We start from the raw sequence: 20,704 nt of genomic DNA on the forward strand, positions 1-20,704 counted from the left end.
CTACATCAAAGGACACTATTGTTTCATCTGGATCCAGGGTAAGTTTCTGGACCTTGTCAGTGAAGTCGGTGGAGTTCTTGATGTGGTGTGGGGTGTTCCCCACGAGAGGAGCAAGGATGGTAGCAAGGTGTTTTGCAATGTTATAAGTGGCTGAGTTTATGCTACTGACTATGGGTCTGAGTGGGACAGCTTCCTTGTGGATTTTTGGAAGTCCGTAAATGCAGGGTATGGCTTCCCCTGGATAAAGGCGGTGATAAGTAAGGCGGTCAATGATTTTGTCCTTTTCCAAGTCTTGAAGGCAAGCTATAACTTTCTTTTTGTAGCTGCTTGTGGGGTCTCGCTTTAAAGCTTCGTAGGTATTGTTGTCACTGAGGAGAGTAGTGATCTTTGTATGGTAGTCTGTAGTGTTTAGGACCACGGTGCATCTTCCCTTATCCGCTGGTAACCTTTACATGGAGGAAGTGGAAAGGAAGGCTCTTCTACTTCAGACCCAGCAACACACTCAGACAAAAACTGGTTCACCCGAAAGACAAAACGCCAAAACACAGACTTAACAATGTGGTGTATGCCGTACAGTGCAGCGAGGAATGCCCAGACCTCTACATTGGAGAGACCAAACAGCCACTTCACAAGCGCATGGCACAACACAGAAGAGCCACCTCGACAGGACAAGACTCAGCTGTCCATCTGCATCTTAAGGATAAAGGACACTCTTTCGAGGATGCCAATGTTCACATTTTGGACAGAGAGGACAGATGGTTTGAAAGAGGAGTGAAAGAAGCCATCTATGTCCACTGTGAGCGGCCATCTTTGAACAGAGGCGGTGGTTTACGACACCAACTCTCTGCCATCTATAATCCAGTTTTGAGATCCCTTCCCAGACGCCTTAACGCCCACTCACACCCTGGGCCATCTGACCTCAGGAATTCGCATGATAAGGTGGGGCCAGGTTTCACAATGAACTCACCTGAAACTCTGGCTGATTGGGACCCACACCCAGTTCCACACCTTGGCTCAGGCGATTAGAGGATCATCAGGGGGTCCTTTTGTCCCTCTGTGGGGGGACACTCCCACTAGGTTTATATCTGGGACTCTCCACCATTTGACCTTAGAACTGAAGAAGCTTCTCGGATGAGAGGTGAAACGTCTTCAAGTAACTTAAAGAAGTCCAGACGCTTTTCTTTGCAAGCTCCTTTGACTATTTTGGTCTAGATAACCCAAAATGTGATGTCCACATATGTGGACGCCAGGTCCTAGGAGGGATAAGACTTTAGTTGTATCATCCGGTACACAGCAATCAAACGATATGCATTGTTTTCTAATATTACCTTGTAAAAGGAAAGCATGTATAATGTAAATAGAACTGATCCTAGCACAGAAGACTGACCAACTTATGTTAAATAAGATTACTCCCAATTTAAATACACAACTGTCTATCAGATATGTGACACAACCACAGGAGTGCATCTTTTAATACTAACAGGATCGCTGTAGAATATTGTGATTAATATTATCAAACACTGCACTGAGGCGTAACACAAGTACACAGTGCACTTTCAGAGACCAGGGATATTTATAACCTTCACCAGTACGGTTTATGTGCTATGGTCTGTTTCCGTCAGTAAACTGTGACTGGAACATCAAAGAGATAATTTCCTTCCTATACTTTGTTAGTTTTTCACAAACTTTTGAAATTAGAGGAAGATTGGTCTATAGTTTGATAACTTTAGCTGGAACTGATGTTTTTTTTTTGAGTAGTGGTTTAATTAGAGACAACTTAAAGTCTGCACATACCCCATTGACAGAGAAACTGATCAGCACTAGTGAAAGTGGACCCGGTCTAAAGGACATGACTTTGAAGACAAATTATTGCAAGAGTCATTTAAAAATCACCACATACAAGGTTTTAATCGTCTGAAAATCGTCAGATGGGGAAAAAAAAAAAAAATTAGTCAATGCACTACAAATATTTTATGTTACATAGATTAGAGGTCTTTCATCTGCAACTCAGACATCGACAGCATCCCACAAAACAAGCAAAAATGTGAACATTTGTCATTCTCAACATCCAACTCATGAGGAAGGACTCCGCTTATCAAAATATGCTTTGCACATTACAGTAAAAATTAGCTTCTAAAGTAAACTAAGTGACAAAATAAGAACAAAACATATGGATACAAGTGTATTTCTTTTTACAAAAGGTAAAACGAAATCATACAAACGGTTTAAATTTACACAATGTATCTGACAAAACCAAACATTTTTCACAGCGAACCTGATCTATTCCATTTTATTCCTCCAGAAAAGCAAGTGTGCTTCAGGGGCGTGAGGTGCAGGTTTGCATTTAGGACATTCAGTATTCACGTCTTGATTAAGCTGAAAAGGTCAGAAGTACCATTCTGGCACAGAAGGGGGATGGAAGGTCTGAGGGGTCTAAATAAAGGGCTAAAATGCCCGTTAACAGTTAAATATATACCAATGACGCTTTGTGGAATGTCCAAAAGCTCTGAAAACTGATGCAACCAGAGTCCTTTTCAAAAAGTAAAATAGACTAAGACTTTAGTCATCAAACTTTATTTTCTTCCCCTGGGGTTTGCCTCCAAAACCGCCGCCACCTCTTCCACCTGAAACAAGAAAGACGGGCAACTTAGTCTACCAGGCAGCATGTTTAGACACTTAGACATCGCTCTGTTTCAGTTAACTCTTGGAACAACAAATGTAAAAATCTACTGGCCTAAAGCTGCAAGTCAGTTAAAAGATGACCATCGTAGCCACAGGTTTAGGAGTTTAATCCCTTACCTCCAAAACCACCGCGTCCGCCTCCGCCTCCGCGTCCACCTCCACGAGGTCCTCCTCGTCCTCTTCCACCGCCACCACGACCACCAAAACCGCCAAAGCCACCACGGCCTCCTCTGCCGCCACCTCGACCGCCGAAGCCGCCACCACCTCGGCCTCCACGGAAGCCACCTTCACCCTTGGGCTTGGCGTAGTCCAGAGTCACCTTGCTGCCGTCAATCTCGCCATCCTCCATTGCCTCCTTAGCTGCTTTGCAGTCATCCTCATTGCTGAAGTCCACAAAGCCAAAACTATAGAGCCAGACAGGTTAGGGGACGAGATAAAGGAAAATGATTCTAATTAATAAATGTAATCCTAATGCAGTGCCATGAATTAAACTATTTTACTTTGTTGGGTGAAGTATTGGTCTTTAAATAACTCATCTGAGCAAAGTGGTCTAATTCAAACCACATCGAGTCTGTTTCACATCAGACATGGGCAACTGCCACCAAGGCAGCTGCCTGTTTAACTGCGACTTTGCTCTCCTTCTCATACGAAACCGTACACTGTCATTGTTAGACAGAGCGGTGCTCAAGAGAAGTGCTGGAGAAGGAGGAGTGTTTGCACCTGTTCAAACTTACCCCTTTGATGACCCTGTATCTCTGTCTGTCACTATCCTGGCTGCTACAGCACCCTCAAAGGCATCCTTGAGGGTCTCTTCTGTTGTGTCCTCAGAGAGACCCTTGACAAACAGGGTTTTAGTTGGACCTGGTAGAGAAGATGGCATCATGTAAATAAGCAAAATAATACCCATCTGGGCAAATCTAAACAATTCAACAAATTAAAATTCATGGAAAGATCAGCTCAGGACTTGACTATCTTTGAATCTTCACAGAGTTTCAGGAGATAAAGATTTCATCACAGCTGGCAGAGTCTTAACTAAAAAGACAACTGATTGGTTTCATGACCTACCTGAGTTTCCCCTGTTCCAATCTCTGCTCTGGCTGTACTCCAGTCGGATTGATCGGCCTTCAATTTCTGTGTTGTTGAAATTTTCTAGAGCATCTTTAGCATCATCTGTGCTCTCAAACTCCAGAAAAGCAAAACTAAGGAGAGAAGAACAACGATAGAAAAAGAGTCAACATTTGTTTTGAAATACTTCATCTGAATGTGTTGCTGAGGGCTATCGGGGTTAAAATGTTTTAATTTTGTCATTTTACAAAGTTTACTGTAATTGTTGCACAGCAGACATAGGCAACACCCACGTAGGTGGGCAGGCCTGTTCTAACTGCACTGGCTCTACTTCTCGTGCGAATCCAAGTACTATCATGTAGATTTACAGGAGCTCAAGAGAAGCTGCAGGTGTTTTACACACCATGACTACATTTGAAAGATTGAAAGCCCTCGTTGGGGTTACCCGTGGCCACAGACACTCACCCTTTGGGTCTGCCATCTCTCTGTGGAATCCTAATAGAAACCGCTTTCTCAAATGTGGACTGCAGCACTTCCTCTGTTGCGTTGAAGGAGAGATTGTTCACGACCAGGGTTTTGCTGGCCGCTTCAGATGCTACAAAAAGAAAAGATGAAACATTCTTCAGCTGTCTTATGTTATGTTCACTATAGATCAGTACATTTGCAGAACTGGCATTGGCCATACAAACAGACACTTTCATTAAGAGTATAGATACTTATGCATTATAATAATTAAAATTATTAGAACTGCTTGTTACAAGTAGTTTATCTCACGGTTCTACAAAATATCTCAAGCCTACCTGATGCTCTGGCTCCCATGTGGCTCTTCTCTCCAGTATAGTCAATGATGATGGATCTGCCCTGTACTTCAGACCCCTGGGTCTCCTCCATTGTCCTCTCTGCATCAGCCTCAGTTTTGAACTCTACGTAAGCAATACTGTAAAAAACAAAACAAAAACATGGAACAAACTCTTTAAAAAAAGGAACTGAGTGATAATGATGAAACATAATCAGCAGTTCATGTTCTACAACTACTGCCCATAACTTCAACTGTTTACTGTGCTATCTAGGATTATCAGTCCAAACTTGTAGAGTCTGAGTTAATAGTAATAATTTAGATAATCAATAATTATTAATTGCTGTGCTTCTTATATAGTTTTCCCAACCACTGTCTAATGTACGAAACATTTACAACCTCGCTTGTTCTTACCCTTTGTTTGAAGTATTCTGGCCAGGAGGCACCCGGATTTCTACTGCGTCTTTAAAGATCTCTTTCAGGTCATCTGCTGTTGCGGAGAAGGGAAGGTTCTTCACAAACAGTGTCCGTGCATCCTTCTCTGTGGGCCATATGTCAGTGTCAGTGCGAGTACAGGAACAAAATTATTTTCCACCCACAAAGAAATGTTTCAATTCATGACATCCATTACCTTTTTTGCTGTCTTGCGAGCCTTCTTTGCTGCGGGCCTTTTCCAGTTTCACTTCCTGGCCCATGACCTTTTTGCCATTGAGCTCCAGGCCCTTCTGCAGGTCCTCCTCAGATGCAAAGTCAACATAGCCAAATTTCCTGTAGAGTTAAAAATGCAAGCAACATCAGACATGCCACGCAAGAATAAGCCAACCACAAGGGCTTAACTATTATGATTTGTTTTAAATGTAATTCTTACTTGTTTCCTCCTAACCGGACGTCTGTGATCTCGAGGCCGTTCTTGGAGAAGAATTTCCTCAGTGAAGCTTTGATCTCATCAAAATCTTTGCTTGAGTTCAAGTTTCCAACAAACAGAGAAAACGCTGGCAAACAGGAAAACACTTCAATTACTTTTGGTGTAAAAATGCATTATTGATATTTATGTTGGCATAAAGGAGAATTTTATGATTAGCATTAAGCCTCTTGTTGATAAACGTAAAGAAAGCTGATTAAAACAGGCAGAATATATTTATTCTTACCCTGTCCTTCTGACTTTGCTTTCTTGGCAGGTGGAGTGTCCTTTTTGCTCTCAGCCTTCCTCTTCGCAGCTGTGGGTTCTGGTCAGAAAGGAGAATGACGACAAAAACAGTAAGTGAGTGGGGCAGTGGGTCTTCATTGTCCACATCATCAACAAAGACTAAAGTACAGTACATAAGCCATCTTACAGCACACACACATCTTTATTATAGGGTGGTCCCTTTTAAGTGACTTTATAAAAACTGGGAGAATAACAATTTCACTTAATTTTTATTTATTTATTTTTTAAACTCCCAAACTTACTTTCTTCTTCCTCCTCATCATCGTCGTCCTCATCGTCATCTTCTTCGTCATCCTCCTCATCGTCTTCAGACTCTTCCTTGGCTTTAACCATGCCTGCTTTCTTTGCCTTGGTGGCTGCTGGAGCAGGAGTAGTGTCCATTTCCTCTTCAGAGTCTAAAAAGCAGAATCAATGCCGGAGACGTAAATCTCACAGTAACTGTGGCCGAATTCAAGTGCATTGAAAACGAGTATTACTGTGTGTCAGATAGTTCAAAAGGTGACATCATACGTGATCAGTATTAAGTCCCTTGTTGATCATCATACAATGTTAACTATTTCAAAGACAGAGGCTCCTGTTAAAAACAAAAAAATGTGAGGACCAGTCTTACCATCCTCATCGTCTTCATCATCATCTTCTTCAGATGACTCTTCTTTAGCAGGCTGAGCCTTTGCAGCAGGCTTTGCTGGAGTAGCCTTCTTGGGGGGAGGGGCTTCCTCTTCTGACTCGTCATCGTCATCTTCATCATCAGAGGACTCCTTTGCAGGCTGAGCCTTTACTGGGGGCTTTGCTGCAGGCTTAGCAGCTTGCTTGGCTGCCTTCTTGGGTGGTGGGGCCTCTTCTTCAGATTCATCTAGACAAGAAAAAAAAAACGAGTTTGTTCGTTTCGTTTTAATTGCAGAAATTTTCAAAACCTCTTTAGAGTTCAAAAAAGGGCATTAGGTTGTAACAGCGATTGAGGATAGGACCGGCAGACAGCAAAATACACACCGGTACCGAAGACATAGCGCTGTCTTTGTTTTTCCTCCGTACATTACACACATGAGTACTAAACAACCACATGCATGCCAAGAAATGGAGGATGTTTTGTGACACATTACATCACCAGACTGTTAGCACAAATACTTGGATGAGATTAAAATGAAGCCATCGACAGTTTTGTTAAAAACACAGTACAACGGTAATTACTATCAGTCACTATAAGCCTTACCATCCTCCTCATCATCATCATCATCTGACTCCTCTGCTTTTGCAGCAGCTGCTGGTGCTTTTTTAGCCGGAGTTGCTTTTGCAGGTGTCTTCTTTGGTGGGGGGGCCTCCTCCTCTGATGATTCGTCTATATATAATAAATAGCAAAATCATCTTAGACAATATTATGCTCATTTTAAGATTTTATCTTATTTAGATCAAGAATGTATATTATGAATTTAGACAACACGACACATTCACCAGTTGAGTGGAAACAGCAGTTTTCATAACTCTGAAGGTTTTGTTTCTAAAGACCATCTGTTTCACTGTTGTAACTAAATGTCAAAAACAACATCTTTCTTAACTGAGGCCTGATGCATTTAATAATGTTAGAGGGACTCACTTTCTAACATCTGGAAAACAAACAAAGTAGGTCAATCTCTATATATTAAAGTCCAGACTAAATTACACCTACATACTGGTTATGTGAGATACGTGAGATATGAGTATCATTCAATTAGTTTCATTTTGGTCCTTTATTACTTACCAGAATCATCATCTTCACTTTCTGCTTTTTTGGCAGGAGTGCCATTTCCAACAACTTTGGCTGGTGTGGCTTTCTTCACCGCTTTAGGTGCAGGAGCCTGCAGTGTTTAAAAGAAATTTATAATAATAATAAAAAACACTTAATACCACATTTTACATTTTATTTTCTAGCCATAAAATACTTGAGAGAACGTCTTTGTACCTCTTCTTCCTCATCACTGCTGTCCTCTTCGCTGGATTCCTCCTCAACTTCTTTAGGGGGTGGAGGGGCTTTTTTCTTCTGAGCTGCTTGCTTATTTGCTGCCTTCAAAAGAAATCCCGGAATGCAAAAATTGTTATTACCAATGTTTTTTAACAATAATGGAGCCCTACAAGTAGCCAAGCATAGATTCCGGTAAAGAAGAGGGTCTAACAATCATGGCACCCGCTGCAGCATGTCCGCAAACATGAGGGGGCTTTAGGCCACGTGGAAATCCACGGTTAAAATAAAACAGGAGAGCCGTGCTGGTGGTTCAATAATTAAATAATCACCGGCAAACTGTTACGTGGGTTTAAAATAAGCCACTCAAATGATAACTCCGCGCCGATGGGGTTTCTCGGTTTTGGTTGCTTGCCTCGTGTGTCACTCAGAGCAGGCGCAGAACCCACGTGGAGCTCTAGAGGTCGGTCAGCTAGCATGCTGGGTAATTTTACCATTTGCTGACAAGCATTAAAGAAAGAATTATATTTATATATATATATATAAACATATATGCCGAACAGTTATCTAGAAAGTCTGTTACGTGACAGAAAGTGTTTAAGTGGGGCAATTTAAACTTCACACCGAGAACTACCAATATTTCCACAAAATGAAGTAAATTAGAATCAAGTCCGGGTATGAATGCGCTAATGCTAGTTGTTAAGCTAGCCGCGTGCTCAAATTTTCGGTTTTTGCAACAGTTTTCTAACAAATGTTGGTACAGGTTGGCAGGCTGGCCATAAATTGATTATGTTTTATTCTTTCTATACGCCATACTTAAATCGAGAGCGCGCACGAAATCCACACTAAGCAGCGGTTTAGCTTAGCAGGCCAGAGAGCCAAAAGCGAGGCACAAACATGGCTGATCGCAAACGAAAAAGGCGTAGTAAATGCGGCAACACCGCCACCATGTTGATTCATTTTTTTTTTTTTTAAAAAAGGCGACAATCGCTGCTTTACCTGAGCGGAAATTTTCTTTTTCCGCGAATTCACCCCCCTTTTTTTAAACAAACGCACCAACTTCTGCTTAAAGGCCTCGTGCGTAAACACAAGCCTTCTTTCTATCAAACGCACGCACCATTTTAAAATAGAATGACGTAATCTTACCTTTGCTAACTTCACCATTGTGCTGTTGTGCGTTTCAATAAAACACGAGAAGCTGGACGTCTGAAGATGAATTTAAAAAAAGAATAGCTAATGTATGCACGTGGACCTGCCTACTCGATGGGACATTGGACAGGAAAGACAGAGACGACGAAGACGCGCTCGATACTCCCCTTCTTCGCGCGCTCTCGCCGACCCGCCCACATGACTATCTCTACCAATCAGAAGCTAATGTATTTGCGTCGTGCCCGCGCCTCACCCCACATACAGGAAACATTGAATTTTACTACTCTAAGGAAATACTGTTTAACTATTCTCGTCTCACTATATCACTAAATACATGACAAAAATACGAGGCAGCACTGTCAAATCTACCGTGTTTAACCTTTAAAGTCAATGTTATGACTGTCTGTATTTAATATGAACATGTATTATTTACATTGCTATTATATAATTATTATTATTATTATCATGGTTTTGTTTTTAATACACGTATAGTTATATATGTTTATAGTTAAAATCTTAAAGAAAACTATTTTCGGCAATTTCCCGGACTTAACGCTACAGAAACCATATACAGCTTATTGTCACATATCCCATGCAGCTGTTTACATGGCCACGTGGTTCGGCACCGGTTGCCAAACTATCGACCACGTGTAGTCCACCACGAGGTACACGCTACACTATTAAACAGTGATAGTTCCCAACTAGTATAGTATAGTATAATCTAAATACTTCAAAGTGGGGTATACATAGTAGTTCAGTCCAGTTTTAGTACATGTTTTTCATGTAACTGTATACATTTAAATAAAACTTAAAATAAATAAATAAAAACCTCTACACAGGTGTTTTCCATGCTCAGAGTTTGCCTTTGCAAGGATGACTACACACAGGAAGGATGTAAGCAATAGATATTTGTTGTCTTTTTGGTAGATGTGTGCATTTAAAATGATAATAATAATATTTAGGCTTTTTTTCCTCAGTGAAGGAACCTCTTTGCCATTAAGTTACTTTTACATTGTAGATAATTTTAAATATAAATATTCATACATTGTTTTTCTGTTGCACAATTGAATCCTGGAGCCAACCGGCTGATTCCCAGGGCAACATGAAGAGCACATTTGAGTAATTAACCCTCAACACCACACAGAGGCAGCATTGCATTTAACATCACTCGGTCTTACAGACTAGTCTCAGTGAATTACAGCTACCTTTGATTTGAGAAAGATAATATAACTTTATTGGTCCCTTCTTCTTTGTAATAATAATGATAATAATGATAATCTAACCATTCTCTTGAACTTCAATATCTTTTGTAGTCAGAAAGCTCACAGAGTAGCCATTGTTCTACCTGTCTACCTGTACAAAATGTTGTATTCTGTCCAACTTTTGCCCCTTTTCTTAGTCTTGCTGTGACATTCTGGACTTGTGATCACAACTGTAGTTGACTGTGTTTAATTATTACAGTCGTCCCACTGTTGGTGGTTTTAAAGCATATCAGTATAACTGAAAAAACTGTTTTGTGTAAAAAAAAAAACCCCCACAAAAAACAACAACAACAAAAGAAAAAGAGCTACTGAAATTGCCATATTGAAATAACAAAGGTACATACAACTACACAGCAGTGTCTATGCTGAATTTGCAGAATGAATAGGTATGCCTCTTTGCAAAAACCCTCCTGTCACTCTGACTCTTGTTCAGTTATTCACTGCTGTCTTTCAGCAACAATCATATGACCCCCTATGAACAAGTGCTTTGGCAACAGTGGGAAGGAAAAACTCCCTTTTATCAGGAAGAAACCTCCAGTAGAACCAGGCTCAAGGAGGGGTGCAATCTGCTGCGACCGGTTGAAGGTAAATGGATGAAGACGGGACAAAGACATGATGTGGAAAAGAGCCAGAGATTAATAATAATTGAATAGAAAGATGTGTTTAAACACAGTGAGAGAAAAAGGTGACTGAAGAAGAAACACTCAGTGCATCATGGGAATCCCCCGGCAGCCTCCACCTGTTGCAGCATAACTAAGGGAGGATTCAGGGTCACCTGATCCACCTGATATGCTTTATCAAAAGGAAAGTTTGAAGCCTAATCGTAAAAGCAGAGATAGTGTCTGTCTTCCAAATCCAAATTGGAAGCTGAAGAAGGGCCTGAAAGCTGAAGGCTCTGCCTCCCATTCTACTTTTAAATACTCTAGGAACAACAAGTAAACCAGCAGTCTGAGAGCGAAGAGCCCTAATGGGGTGATATGGTACTAAAAGCGTCACACATGATAGCATCACACAGTTGTTGCAGCTTATCAGCATCACATCCATGATGTGAATTTCCCAATCCATTACATCCCAAATGTGTTCTACTGGGCTGAGATTTGGTGAATGCGCAGGCTATCTCAATACGATGAACTCGTGTTGAGAAAAACAGATTTGGGTGATTTGAGCTTTGTGACTCGTTATCCTCTTAGAAGCAACCTTCAGAAGATGGTCATAAAGGAATGCACATGGTCAGCAACAATACACAGGTGGACACAAGGGGCCCAAAGTGTTCCAAGAAAATATCCCTCTCACCATTGCAGCAAGCTGAATCGCTGATACAAAGCAGGATGGATGCATGCTTGCATGCCAGATTTTGATCCTAACATTCAAATGAGGACCGATCAGACCAGTTTACATTTTTTCAGTCTGCTGTCGTCCATTTTTGTTGAGCCTGTGTGAACTATAGCCTCAGTTTCCTGTTCTTAGCTGACAAGAGTGGCAGCTTTTGCAGTCTTCTGCTGCTGCAGCAGCAGTTGAACTTCAAGGTTCAACATGTTGTGCATACTCTTCTGCATACCCTAGTTGTAACAAATGTTTATTGGAGGTACTGTTGCCTTCCTGTCAGCTCAAAACAGTCTCCAATTCTGCTTTGACGCTTGTCATCAAGAAGACATTTTCATCTAGAGAACTGCTGCTCACTGGATGTTTGTTTTTTGTTTTTGTTTTTTAGAAACTTCTCTTTAAACCCTTTAAATGGTGTTGTGGGATAACCCCAGCAGATCAACAGTGTCTGAAATACTCAGACCTTCTGGCACCGGCAGCCATGTCTCATTCAAAGTCACTTAAACCACCTTTCTTCCTCATTCTGATGCTCACTTTGAATTTCAGCAGAACATCTTTAACATATCTACATGCTTGAATGCACTGAGTTGATGTCATGTCAGTGGACCATTAAATTAATTGCTTAATCGTGCAGCTGAACACGTGCGTCTAAATCAGGGGCTGTATTGTAGAATGGTTAAAGATCAAATATAACAACATTGAAACTAGTAAACAAATTCACATGGCAATGTGAGCGTGTACAGCTATATGCTGGCCTTTGATGAAAGCTTTTATTAACTGGAAGCTCTGCCACAGAGCACACTGAATTTAACACAGCAGTGTTGATATATTTCTTGCTGTTGTTCAGTGTATGTTCTGTTTTGTTGTTGGTGGGTGCAAAAAGCTTTTATCTTTGTTTGACAGGTGTTATAACGATCCCCAAACACTACTTCCATTTTATTATTTTATCCTTTATTTTTTTTTAGACTTATGTGACTCATGTTTCTTGAACACCAGGTACATGAGGTGGGCATGTTGCCTTTGTGTTTTCCAGAGTAGCGTTTACACTTAGTGTGTAGTGTAACAGCTAGGTAGGCAGGCTGTTCTGAACAAGTACTGGATATCACGTTCTTTTCTTTTCAGTGAATTAACTATTGACTTTAATTCGGCTTTAGTTCTATAGCACCGGCCACCTCAAGGCCTGTTTTGTATGTGTGTGTGTTTAAAGTTGTATTACTATGAGTATGACCTTCCTACAGTCAATAATATAGGTTCACAAAAAAGAGACAAGCACATCTAATGTATGATTGTAAATGTGTTTTCACAGTACACGTGTGCTCTCAGTTTGCTTCTGTCAGCTGTACATCTCTCCAGTTTGCAAATCGGTAGCAACCTCAAAGTCAGATGCACACATTCACAACACTCACACCATAAATATCATGTTTCATGGTATTGGAAAGGAAATCCTTGAAAAGACTTTTACATTGACTTCACTGTATTAATTCGCTTGTAAAGTGTTCTCTCTGTATTTTTCTGGCTCTCACCCCCTTTAGTGTAATTACACCATGAAACCTTTGAGCAATGGACCTTTTTACGGTTTCACAACTGAGCACAATTTGTCTTTTTTACGCTTCTTTATTATAATCTGGGTGTGTTTGTTTTCCTTTTTAATATCGCACATATATGGGCTTTTCTCTATATGCTTGTTGTCTTGTTTTAAGCCTTTTAGTTTGGAAACTACGAGATAAAAAAGCCATTTTGCTTATATATCATCTTCATATAATGTTAAAGTATGTTATTCCTGCAACAGTTTGGCTGTCTGTGCAGGATGTGTCCTGTTCCCTCCTCCCTATGATGAATTGGAGAAGCATAAGAGAATGGATGGATGGATAATTATAAGGTGATTTTACTGCTTATTTTAAATAATATCGCTCTTAAATTTATCAACTGGTAACTGGATGTAATGTGTGGAAGAATTAGAGGAACATTAGGAGGAAGTGGCTTCCTATCATCTTTTTAATTAGTGGTCAACATGATGGGTTATTTGGGGATTACAGCGTTATTGCCTGAATTCTAAAGATCGCTTTAAGTCAAAATTTAAGTTTTCAGTGTTTTCTTCTATTTGTGCAGCAAATTTGTGCAAGAGCTTTCTACAGTGTGGGTACAATCATGCCAGGTTGAATGCAGGAGTATAGATGCAGCACCCAACAAATCCTTATTGTTTCATATAAACATTTTATCTGATAACACAGAGTTTCAGATATTTGTTAATGTTTGAAACATTTTTTTCAAAATCCAAGCAGGATAAAATCTTTAGTAAATGTTAAACTCTGGCTCTCTGTACCAAAGTGTGCCTTTTGTAACACCAACCCAACCGGCTACAGCAGATGGCTGCCCCTCCTTGAGCCTGGTTCTGGAGGTTTCTTCCTATTAAAAGGGAGTTTTTTCTTCCCACCATCAACAAGAGCTTGCTCAAAGGGGGTCGAATGATTGCTTGGTTTTTCTTTTCTTTCTAATATTGTAGGGTCTTCACAACATAAACCGCTTCGAGGTCACTGTTTTATGTGAATTGGTGCCATAGAAATGAAACTGAATTGAACTGAATAAAAATGAATGGCGCTCCATCTAACAGCAGGGCAGTCTTTGTTTCTCTTCTGACAAAACCTCCAGAAGCCAGGTAGAAAATGCTCACAAACTAGAACTTGACTAGTTTCACGGAACACACAAAGACACACAGATCAAAGGTGTAAGTGCACATGGAATGTTCGTTTTATCGTTTTCGAAAACATTTACAACTATTTGAGACAAATGGGGGAAAAAAAAGGCAACAAACAGAACTGACCTACAGTTTGCATCCATTTCCAAAATGTTACATAAATAAAATCCATATTTATAAATATCTCTTTTTTTATAAACATATAAATAGATTTTAAACATAAATACATTTATGCAGGGAACGATGAAGTACATGAATGTACAGCAGCAGCAGCAACAATATACAGCTTTGCGGTATGTAGTTTTTTTTTTACACCATTGTCCGCCATGTTGTACTACCCATCTGTGTTTGTATCTGTTGACCATGTTGGATGTTATACATATATGTACTGTATATATGTATATATACCTGCATATTTATTGTATATATATATCTATATTAGGATTTTGTAGTATTGTCATCCAAGTCTTTGTTTATGCTGGTCATGGTGACTTTCGTACCATAGAACAATCATGATGAGTTTTTCTTTATTTTCCCCTTCTGGTAAGAACAAACTCAACTTTTGTCATCCAAACAAACACGTCGTCCAGATCTAGAAAAAGAGAGGAAGAGGAAAAGCAAAAGGTTAGACAGAGTCTTTCAAGGTCAGCCTCATAAACACATGTTCATTTATTCGATCTTTTGTTAACGTAATACATGTATCAGTCAGGGAATCTCCAAATTTACTTGTTGGTTCCTTACTCATTAACTCACTTCTCATCTAACCACTTTACTTTAGATTAACTCACCCGTATGGTGTTAACCAATGAAAAACACACTCACCCATTGTTAGTCACTAACACTCCCCCATAGGGATGTCAGAGTTTACCATAAAATCGAAAAAAGGCGTGAAGCCTCAGGACTAATCGTGTGTCACTTAGATTCCCCACTACTTAATTAACCCACACAGCCCCCTTTTCAGTTTATGTTAAAAACACTTAGTGAAACAAATGCGTTTCCAAGAAACATCTTGACAACCAAATATGTGTGTGAATGTGTCTCTGCAACCCCACTTCCGTCCTCGATATCTCGCTGCCCTTTTTCTTAAATGTGATATATTGTTCTTGTGCTACAGAAGCAGATGGGATCATTCATAATGATGTGCACAGATACAAGAGTGGACTTCCTAAATGCTCACTGGTTTCTTTCCCATACATCAGCTTAAGTGGGCTATCCACTTAAACTGATGACTAAGACTATCCTGTTCTAGGAGGTAATGCTACAAGGTTTAGGCTTGATTATTTCCCTAGATTGAATATTTCTAAGTCAAAGGCAGTTAGTGAACTACAATATTTTCCATGTAGCTGAACCATGCAATGCTGCATACATGTGTCTTATGTATATGACAGATAATCCTGTAACATCATCATTTAACTGTGAGGAATACCAACAGGAAATTATAATAAATACAATATTAAAAAAATAGATTATTAGGCCCATTTAATTAACTAGGCCATTCTTTTTTAAAATCCCTGATTGTAATTTTTCTCCATCTTATCTTTCAGCATTCATTCTTTCATTTCATTTCACCCTGTTGCTTTTGGGCTCTGTTTACATGTCACTGTTTGCTGCTACAGTTAATGTTGCATAATGTTAAAGTGGGACTGATATGAGCGACCTCTCACCATTCATTGCAGCGCTGCTCCAACCCTAGCATCCCATGCCGCTGATGGTGCCTATCCTGTCCATCTTGTGTCCGAAGCAGCCACTCCGTGACGAGGAGCCAGCCTTCTTGCTTCCCGATTTGTGTTTCCTGTTTGGGGGTTGATCGTTGAGCAGACGAGCCCACATGCCTCTGGCCCGGGTGTCCACCCGTAAATCGCGCAGTAACCGTATCCGAGTGCGCACAGCGTCGAGCCGTCTCTCTCTCTCCTCCGACTCCAGAAACTCCGCCAGCTCCTCGCCCATCAAACTTCTAAGAGACTGAAAGATAAGAAAAATAAATAAACAATCTCTCCCTCAGGCAAATACATTGTGCAAAGACAAATGCTTTTGATGAAAGTGAAATCTATGGTTTGTGCCCGTTTCAACAGAGCAGTCATTATATGCTAAATGTTTGAGGTAAACCTCAGCTTGGCATATATCCTAACGCTTTCACAAACGTAATGGCCGGGAGGGGGGGACGCGTTGGCATTTTTCTCACAGCACGGCACTCAAGAATCCATTAACTTGTATCATCTAACCAAAAACAACTTTGGAAAAGATCCACGAGAGGCTCCAGTCATGAGATTCAAACCTCGAAGGAAACCCCTGAAGAAGGGTGCAGTACTTCTGTTTTATTAAGTTACCGACTCTGACACCTCGCTCTCAAAGCGAAGAAAAAAATAATAAACAAACTTAAAACAGGTGCCTGTAGCTTACTTATCTGTTCGTAAAGTAGACTGTAACGAAGACCTCCAACATTCCAAATTTTACTGAGCTTAGCAAATAATTACAACATTATTTCAAACGAGTATTTTTAAAGGGTCAGCTTTATTCATTCCGGCCAATTCTATGCGTAATTGCGATTTTACGCACAATTTTGTTTTGGTTTGGTAAATCTTATTTTGAGAACAATTAATAAATACATAAAATTCCAAAAATGATGTTGATAGTCAGTATAATAGCTTTTCAGAGTTATTGTAAACTAAGAATTTTAATGTTTTCCCCATATGTGGTTTCATTTAAAAAATCGCACATGGGCGATTTAAAGTCTAAAAATATCAAAGGGATGCTCGGAAACAAACTTTCACCGGCTGTTTCGGTTGCATGTCACTAAACATGCCGTCTGTTTGTAAATAAAGTGCAAGTGGACAGGGGTGTTACACTCTGAGTGTGGAAAAACAAGCTTAACAAGAACCAAATTGTGAAATATGATGCGCAAAGCTACTGTCCTGGAGGACCTGTGCCACAGAACAGCTGCTGCTGCTTATTCAGTATTCAGCTTCCAGCAGCTTCAGTCCAAACCAATCAAAAGGTTCTCCTGGTCAGTAATAACAATACAAGTGACTTTTTCTTACCTTCTGCTGCGCTTGAGTTAAAGGTTTTGCCCCCATCCTCACTGAAAGTAAGGTGACCATAAGTCCACACGCTACAAAGTATGACAAGTTCATTTTGACAAGTCTAGCAGTTGTTCGGGGATTCCTCTGCGCTGCAGTTCAGATCGAAGGACGTTAGCTTCAGCCAATCAGCTTCTAAACACAAGGAGAGTCCGTTTTTTACTCCAAAGCTCCTCAAGTGCTTCTCTAACTCTGTGTATTAATCCTCGCCGCTTTATAGCCAGCCCATGGTGATGTCATGAAAACCTGCGTAATGGCTCTCCTTCCTCGCCTATTCACTGTTTTTTGTACCTGCCTCTAAGCACGTCATGCCAGGGATTAATTAAATGCAAATGACACAAGCTCCGGTCATCGCTGTGTTAGAGAAAATGATATAGGCTATAAGCTATCAAAAGGCACAGACTTTAAGCTTTTAGACCTCTGGCTGAGATGCAACAGCTGAAACCAAAGGTGGTTTCAAAGGCTGCGCGTCAAGAGCTGAAGAGCGACTTTGGCAGTGAAATGAATTCTAGGATGCCAACCGTCTGTGCTGCGGAACATCTTAAAAAGACATACAATATGCTGCGCGTGGATGACATATCCTGTTTTCTTTAAGCGAAAATTCAGAGTCTGCTGCTGGAATTAAAGAAATTAGGTCATTTTTTAGATACCTTCCAGAAATTCAAATGTGATTTTCTTCATCTAATCACTTTTTTGGAAGGCACAAAGCGGAATTTTACCAGAAATAATTTGATGTGTTACTGCGCCACTCAAGCCCCGCGTTTTTCATTTATTTTTTTAAAGGGTAAAACCTATTATTATTATTATTATTATTATTATTATTATTATTATTATTATTATACAGAGGAATGCAAACATACAGAGATGGAATTATTAAACAACCCAGTTTAAGTCATTTGCTCGACGTTATTTACATCAGAGCATGACATCAGCTAAGGGGGATTCACACCGAAAAAACTTCAGACGGTTCACGCTGATTCATAAAAAAAAAAACAGAGACACTCATTATAAGTCATGTCATGTGTCTGGGTGTAAATGGGTGTTAGTCCACTTACAGAGAAGAATCTCAGAACTACTGTGGCTACTCCGAAACACACTGGATGTGTGGGACTGTTCAGACAGTCACCCCCAACTCAGAAAGGAGGCACAGACATGAACCCTAAGCGATGATTACCACACCAGTGTCCAGCAATAATTTATGCTGTTATACTGTTCTTGAATCAAAGTTGGCATGTCACTAAGAAAAGCTGCTGCTTTCTTAAATTTTAGCCTGTGCGTCTGCAGAGTGCCGTCAATATGCAGGATATTAAACCAGCGATACTTCTATAAACCAGGAGGAGGGTGACTCTGCACAAATGAGTGAAACTGTACAGAAGTCAATATGTCTATACTTACTTTAGGCTTAAGAATTGGCATTAGCTGCTGACTCCAACCAATGAGTGACGATGGGTTTTCATACAGACTATGTTACTTTACCACAAGTCCAGAGAAGAACAGTTGAATGGGTGTCGGTATAAAATCTAGTGTAAGAAAAAGCCTTTATGGCTCGCAGCCTTTCAACCCCTCTTACTGGTTTAGAGAATACCAATCAACAAAGAGCACTCTCAAGCTATATACTTCTATACATCATATCTATAAATGAATACTTTTTCATTTTTAAAGTGTTACAAGTAAGTCTTACCGGAAAAAACTACTGTAGCACTAAAATGTGTAAAAAATGTAGCTTTAATCTGCAGCTGGGGATTATTTTTTTTAACATATAAATGAAAGTAGTTGTATTTAAGCAATTTGCACCAGGTTTGTCTACTTTTGGCAGAAAACCAGAGTTTTTAATTTAGTGTCCAGCACTGCTGCACCTGTTTTATGTCAACCAGTAATGACTGGTTTGCCAGAACTGAATAAAGGAGATGGCTATAGGGGCTGGGAATATGGTGGAAACACCTTGGAAGTGTCCAAGAAAAGTTTCTGATGCTCAGGATTTTTAAAAAAGGAACTCTGTGAGAGAGTGACCCTTCTGTAGAAGTGTGACACATGCATGAGTTGCTTCACTTCCAGGGTTGAGAGAGTAGTTTCTTGTTAAATCTTAAAGTTTGACCATACATGTTTCAAACAGTGTAAACCAAGAAAGTTCAACTTTAAAGAAGCGTTTTTGATACTGCAAACAGCCTGACATTGATGTATAGTTGCCTAACATTCGTAAGCTCACCCACGGTTGGTTACATATGCCGTGTGACCTGCTTTAAGATATACATAGAACTGCCACTATTAATTGGTGATATGCAGTTAGAACGATGATGATCTAAAAATGTTTTAAAATAAGTAGCAATCAATCACTAAACAACTTAAACGGCATGTTGTCAAGGGTAGTTTAAGCTAAAAAGTCACCTCACTGAGAATAATTTACCTATTTAAAGAATATGCACAAATTTTGAGACAATACAAAAACCCTTGTGAAAAACAAAGATACTTTTTGCAGTGTGGAGTGTTTCTGGAGCAGTCGAGGCCCCACATAGTGGAGCAGAAATCTCAGGCAGCACCATCTGTTTTGGAACACAGAGTGGCAGTATTTGCTATGCCGAAAAGCGAATACCGCTCAAAGTCACATGTTACTGGATCAATACTATACTGTAAAACTAAGTCATTAATCAGCAGATCGTCAGCATTTGAAAGTCCTATACAGGCTTTTTAGAGCAGATTTGGCATATGGAAAGTGTATACCTGCATTTTTTTGCAGAACATATGTCACATTTTTTGTAGCAGTGCTGGCATACCTGCCAAAAAATGTCAATCAGAACGTGTGTTGGATTTGCATTGAATCACGCAGCAAAAACGATGTTTGGATGGCAGCCAGCAGCAGTGTCATCATTAGGTGTCCATGTTTCAACCTTTGCTGAATACTCTGCTTTCTTTTTGGTTGCACACCATAAAAAATGATCGTTAATAATAATAATCACTTATGGTGTGTGTTAAAGATTATGACTTTGAAGGCTAAATAAAACACTGTGTGTATAATTAGACAACATTACTCTGATAACGCATATAAAGTATATGGTTTTTCCCTATGAACTCATAAAACAGAGATGTTGATAAACTGAAGAGATGAACAAGATGATGTCAGTGATATATATGTAAGATATATGATGTAATAACAGAGCAACATGCATCCAGACTGCTTCTCTTCAAAGACAGGACACAAACATTACAATGTCACATTTTTCTTCAGTCTAACAAACTTACTACACTCATCACTGTCGCTACATGCAGAAGTTCTCTTAATTGCTTGAAATGAAAGCAATGGACTTGTTTTGGCTATATAAAGCTATAAAAAGAAAAATATAATGAAAGTTTTTATAGGACTCTGAAGTCGGAGCAGTGCAAAAAATTGAAATAAATAAAAATTAAAAAACAAGAGCTAAATATCGGACTCTGTAGACTTCAAGTTCACGATAGTACAATTAGAAAAAGAGTAGAGACAAGTTTGGAAGAGCTGATGGGAGAAAACTTCTTCTCTCTAA

General features: G+C 39.8%; 2 protein-coding genes and 2 non-coding genes across 7 annotated transcripts; all 4 read right to left on the reverse strand.

Moving 5' to 3' along the window:
* Window positions 1–1,881: 1,881 nt before the first annotated feature.
* Window positions 1,882–9,005, reverse strand: nucleolin (nucleolin multifunctional protein). 4 transcript variants are annotated; one of them, XM_085133501.1, is made up of 16 exons: window positions 8,830–9,005; window positions 7,687–7,788; window positions 7,486–7,582; window positions 6,949–7,086; window positions 6,361–6,603; window positions 5,981–6,145; window positions 5,692–5,760; window positions 5,412–5,535; window positions 5,175–5,311; window positions 4,958–5,084; window positions 4,548–4,684; window positions 4,213–4,342; window positions 3,748–3,881; window positions 3,417–3,543; window positions 2,800–3,086; window positions 1,882–2,624 (listed from the first exon to the last, which is right to left on the reverse strand). In XM_085133501.1, exons 1-16 carry the CDS (start codon window positions 8,845–8,847, stop codon window positions 2,560–2,562), a joined length of 2,100 nt encoding a protein of 699 aa, XP_084989627.1. In that variant the 5' UTR covers window positions 8,848–9,005; the 3' UTR covers window positions 1,882–2,559. The 4 variants fall into 4 exon arrangements, with proteins under 4 accessions (XP_084989627.1, XP_084989630.1, XP_084989628.1 ...); XM_085133504.1 differs by having other exon boundaries at window positions 6,961–7,086; window positions 8,830–9,004; XM_085133502.1 differs by having other exon boundaries at window positions 5,692–5,769; window positions 5,993–6,145; window positions 8,830–9,004.
* Window positions 3,252–3,378, reverse strand: LOC146502469 (small nucleolar RNA SNORA75). The gene has a single exon (XR_014869682.1). It is a non-coding gene; the product is annotated as a small nucleolar RNA SNORA75 (small nucleolar RNA).
* On the reverse strand, window positions 6,692–6,831 carry LOC146502470 (small nucleolar RNA SNORA57). Its single transcript, XR_014869652.1, has one exon. It is a non-coding gene; the product is annotated as a small nucleolar RNA SNORA57 (small nucleolar RNA).
* A 3,362-nt stretch (window positions 9,006–12,367) lies between the features above and the next one.
* Window positions 12,368–17,437, reverse strand: nppc (natriuretic peptide C). Its single transcript, XM_085133506.1, has 3 exons — window positions 17,151–17,437; window positions 15,777–16,074; window positions 12,368–14,704 (listed from the first exon to the last, which is right to left on the reverse strand). The coding sequence occupies exons 1-2, from the start codon at window positions 17,241–17,243 to the stop codon at window positions 15,802–15,804; spliced, it is 366 nt and encodes a 121-aa protein (XP_084989632.1). The 5' UTR covers window positions 17,244–17,437; the 3' UTR covers window positions 12,368–14,704; window positions 15,777–15,801.
* Between the last annotated feature and the right edge of the window lie 3,267 nt (window positions 17,438–20,704).

Source organism: Neolamprologus multifasciatus, chromosome 15 (assembly GCF_963576455.1).
Source record: "Neolamprologus multifasciatus chromosome 15, fNeoMul1.2, whole genome shotgun sequence".
Taxonomy (NCBI): Eukaryota; Metazoa; Chordata; class Actinopteri; order Cichliformes; family Cichlidae; genus Neolamprologus; species Neolamprologus multifasciatus.

Excerpts from the sequence above, each read along its gene's own strand:
- nucleolin (XM_085133501.1), bottom strand. Across the intron at positions 5,312-5,411 it reads GTCCGGTTAGGAGGAAACAA|GAAATTTGGCTATGTTGACT; the intron begins GTAAGAATTACA and ends TTAACTCTACAG. Across the intron at positions 4,343-4,547 it reads CATGGGAGCCAGAGCATCAG|CATCTGAAGCGGCCAGCAAA; the intron begins GTAGGCTTGAGA and ends TTCTTTTTGTAG.
- nppc (XM_085133506.1), bottom strand. The coding sequence starts at position 17,243 with ATGAACTTGTCATACTTTGTAGCGTGTGGACTTATGGTCACCTTACTT. Across the intron at positions 16,075-17,150 it reads TAACTCAAGCGCAGCAGAAG|TCTCTTAGAAGTTTGATGGG; the intron begins GTAAGAAAAAGT and ends CTTATCTTTCAG.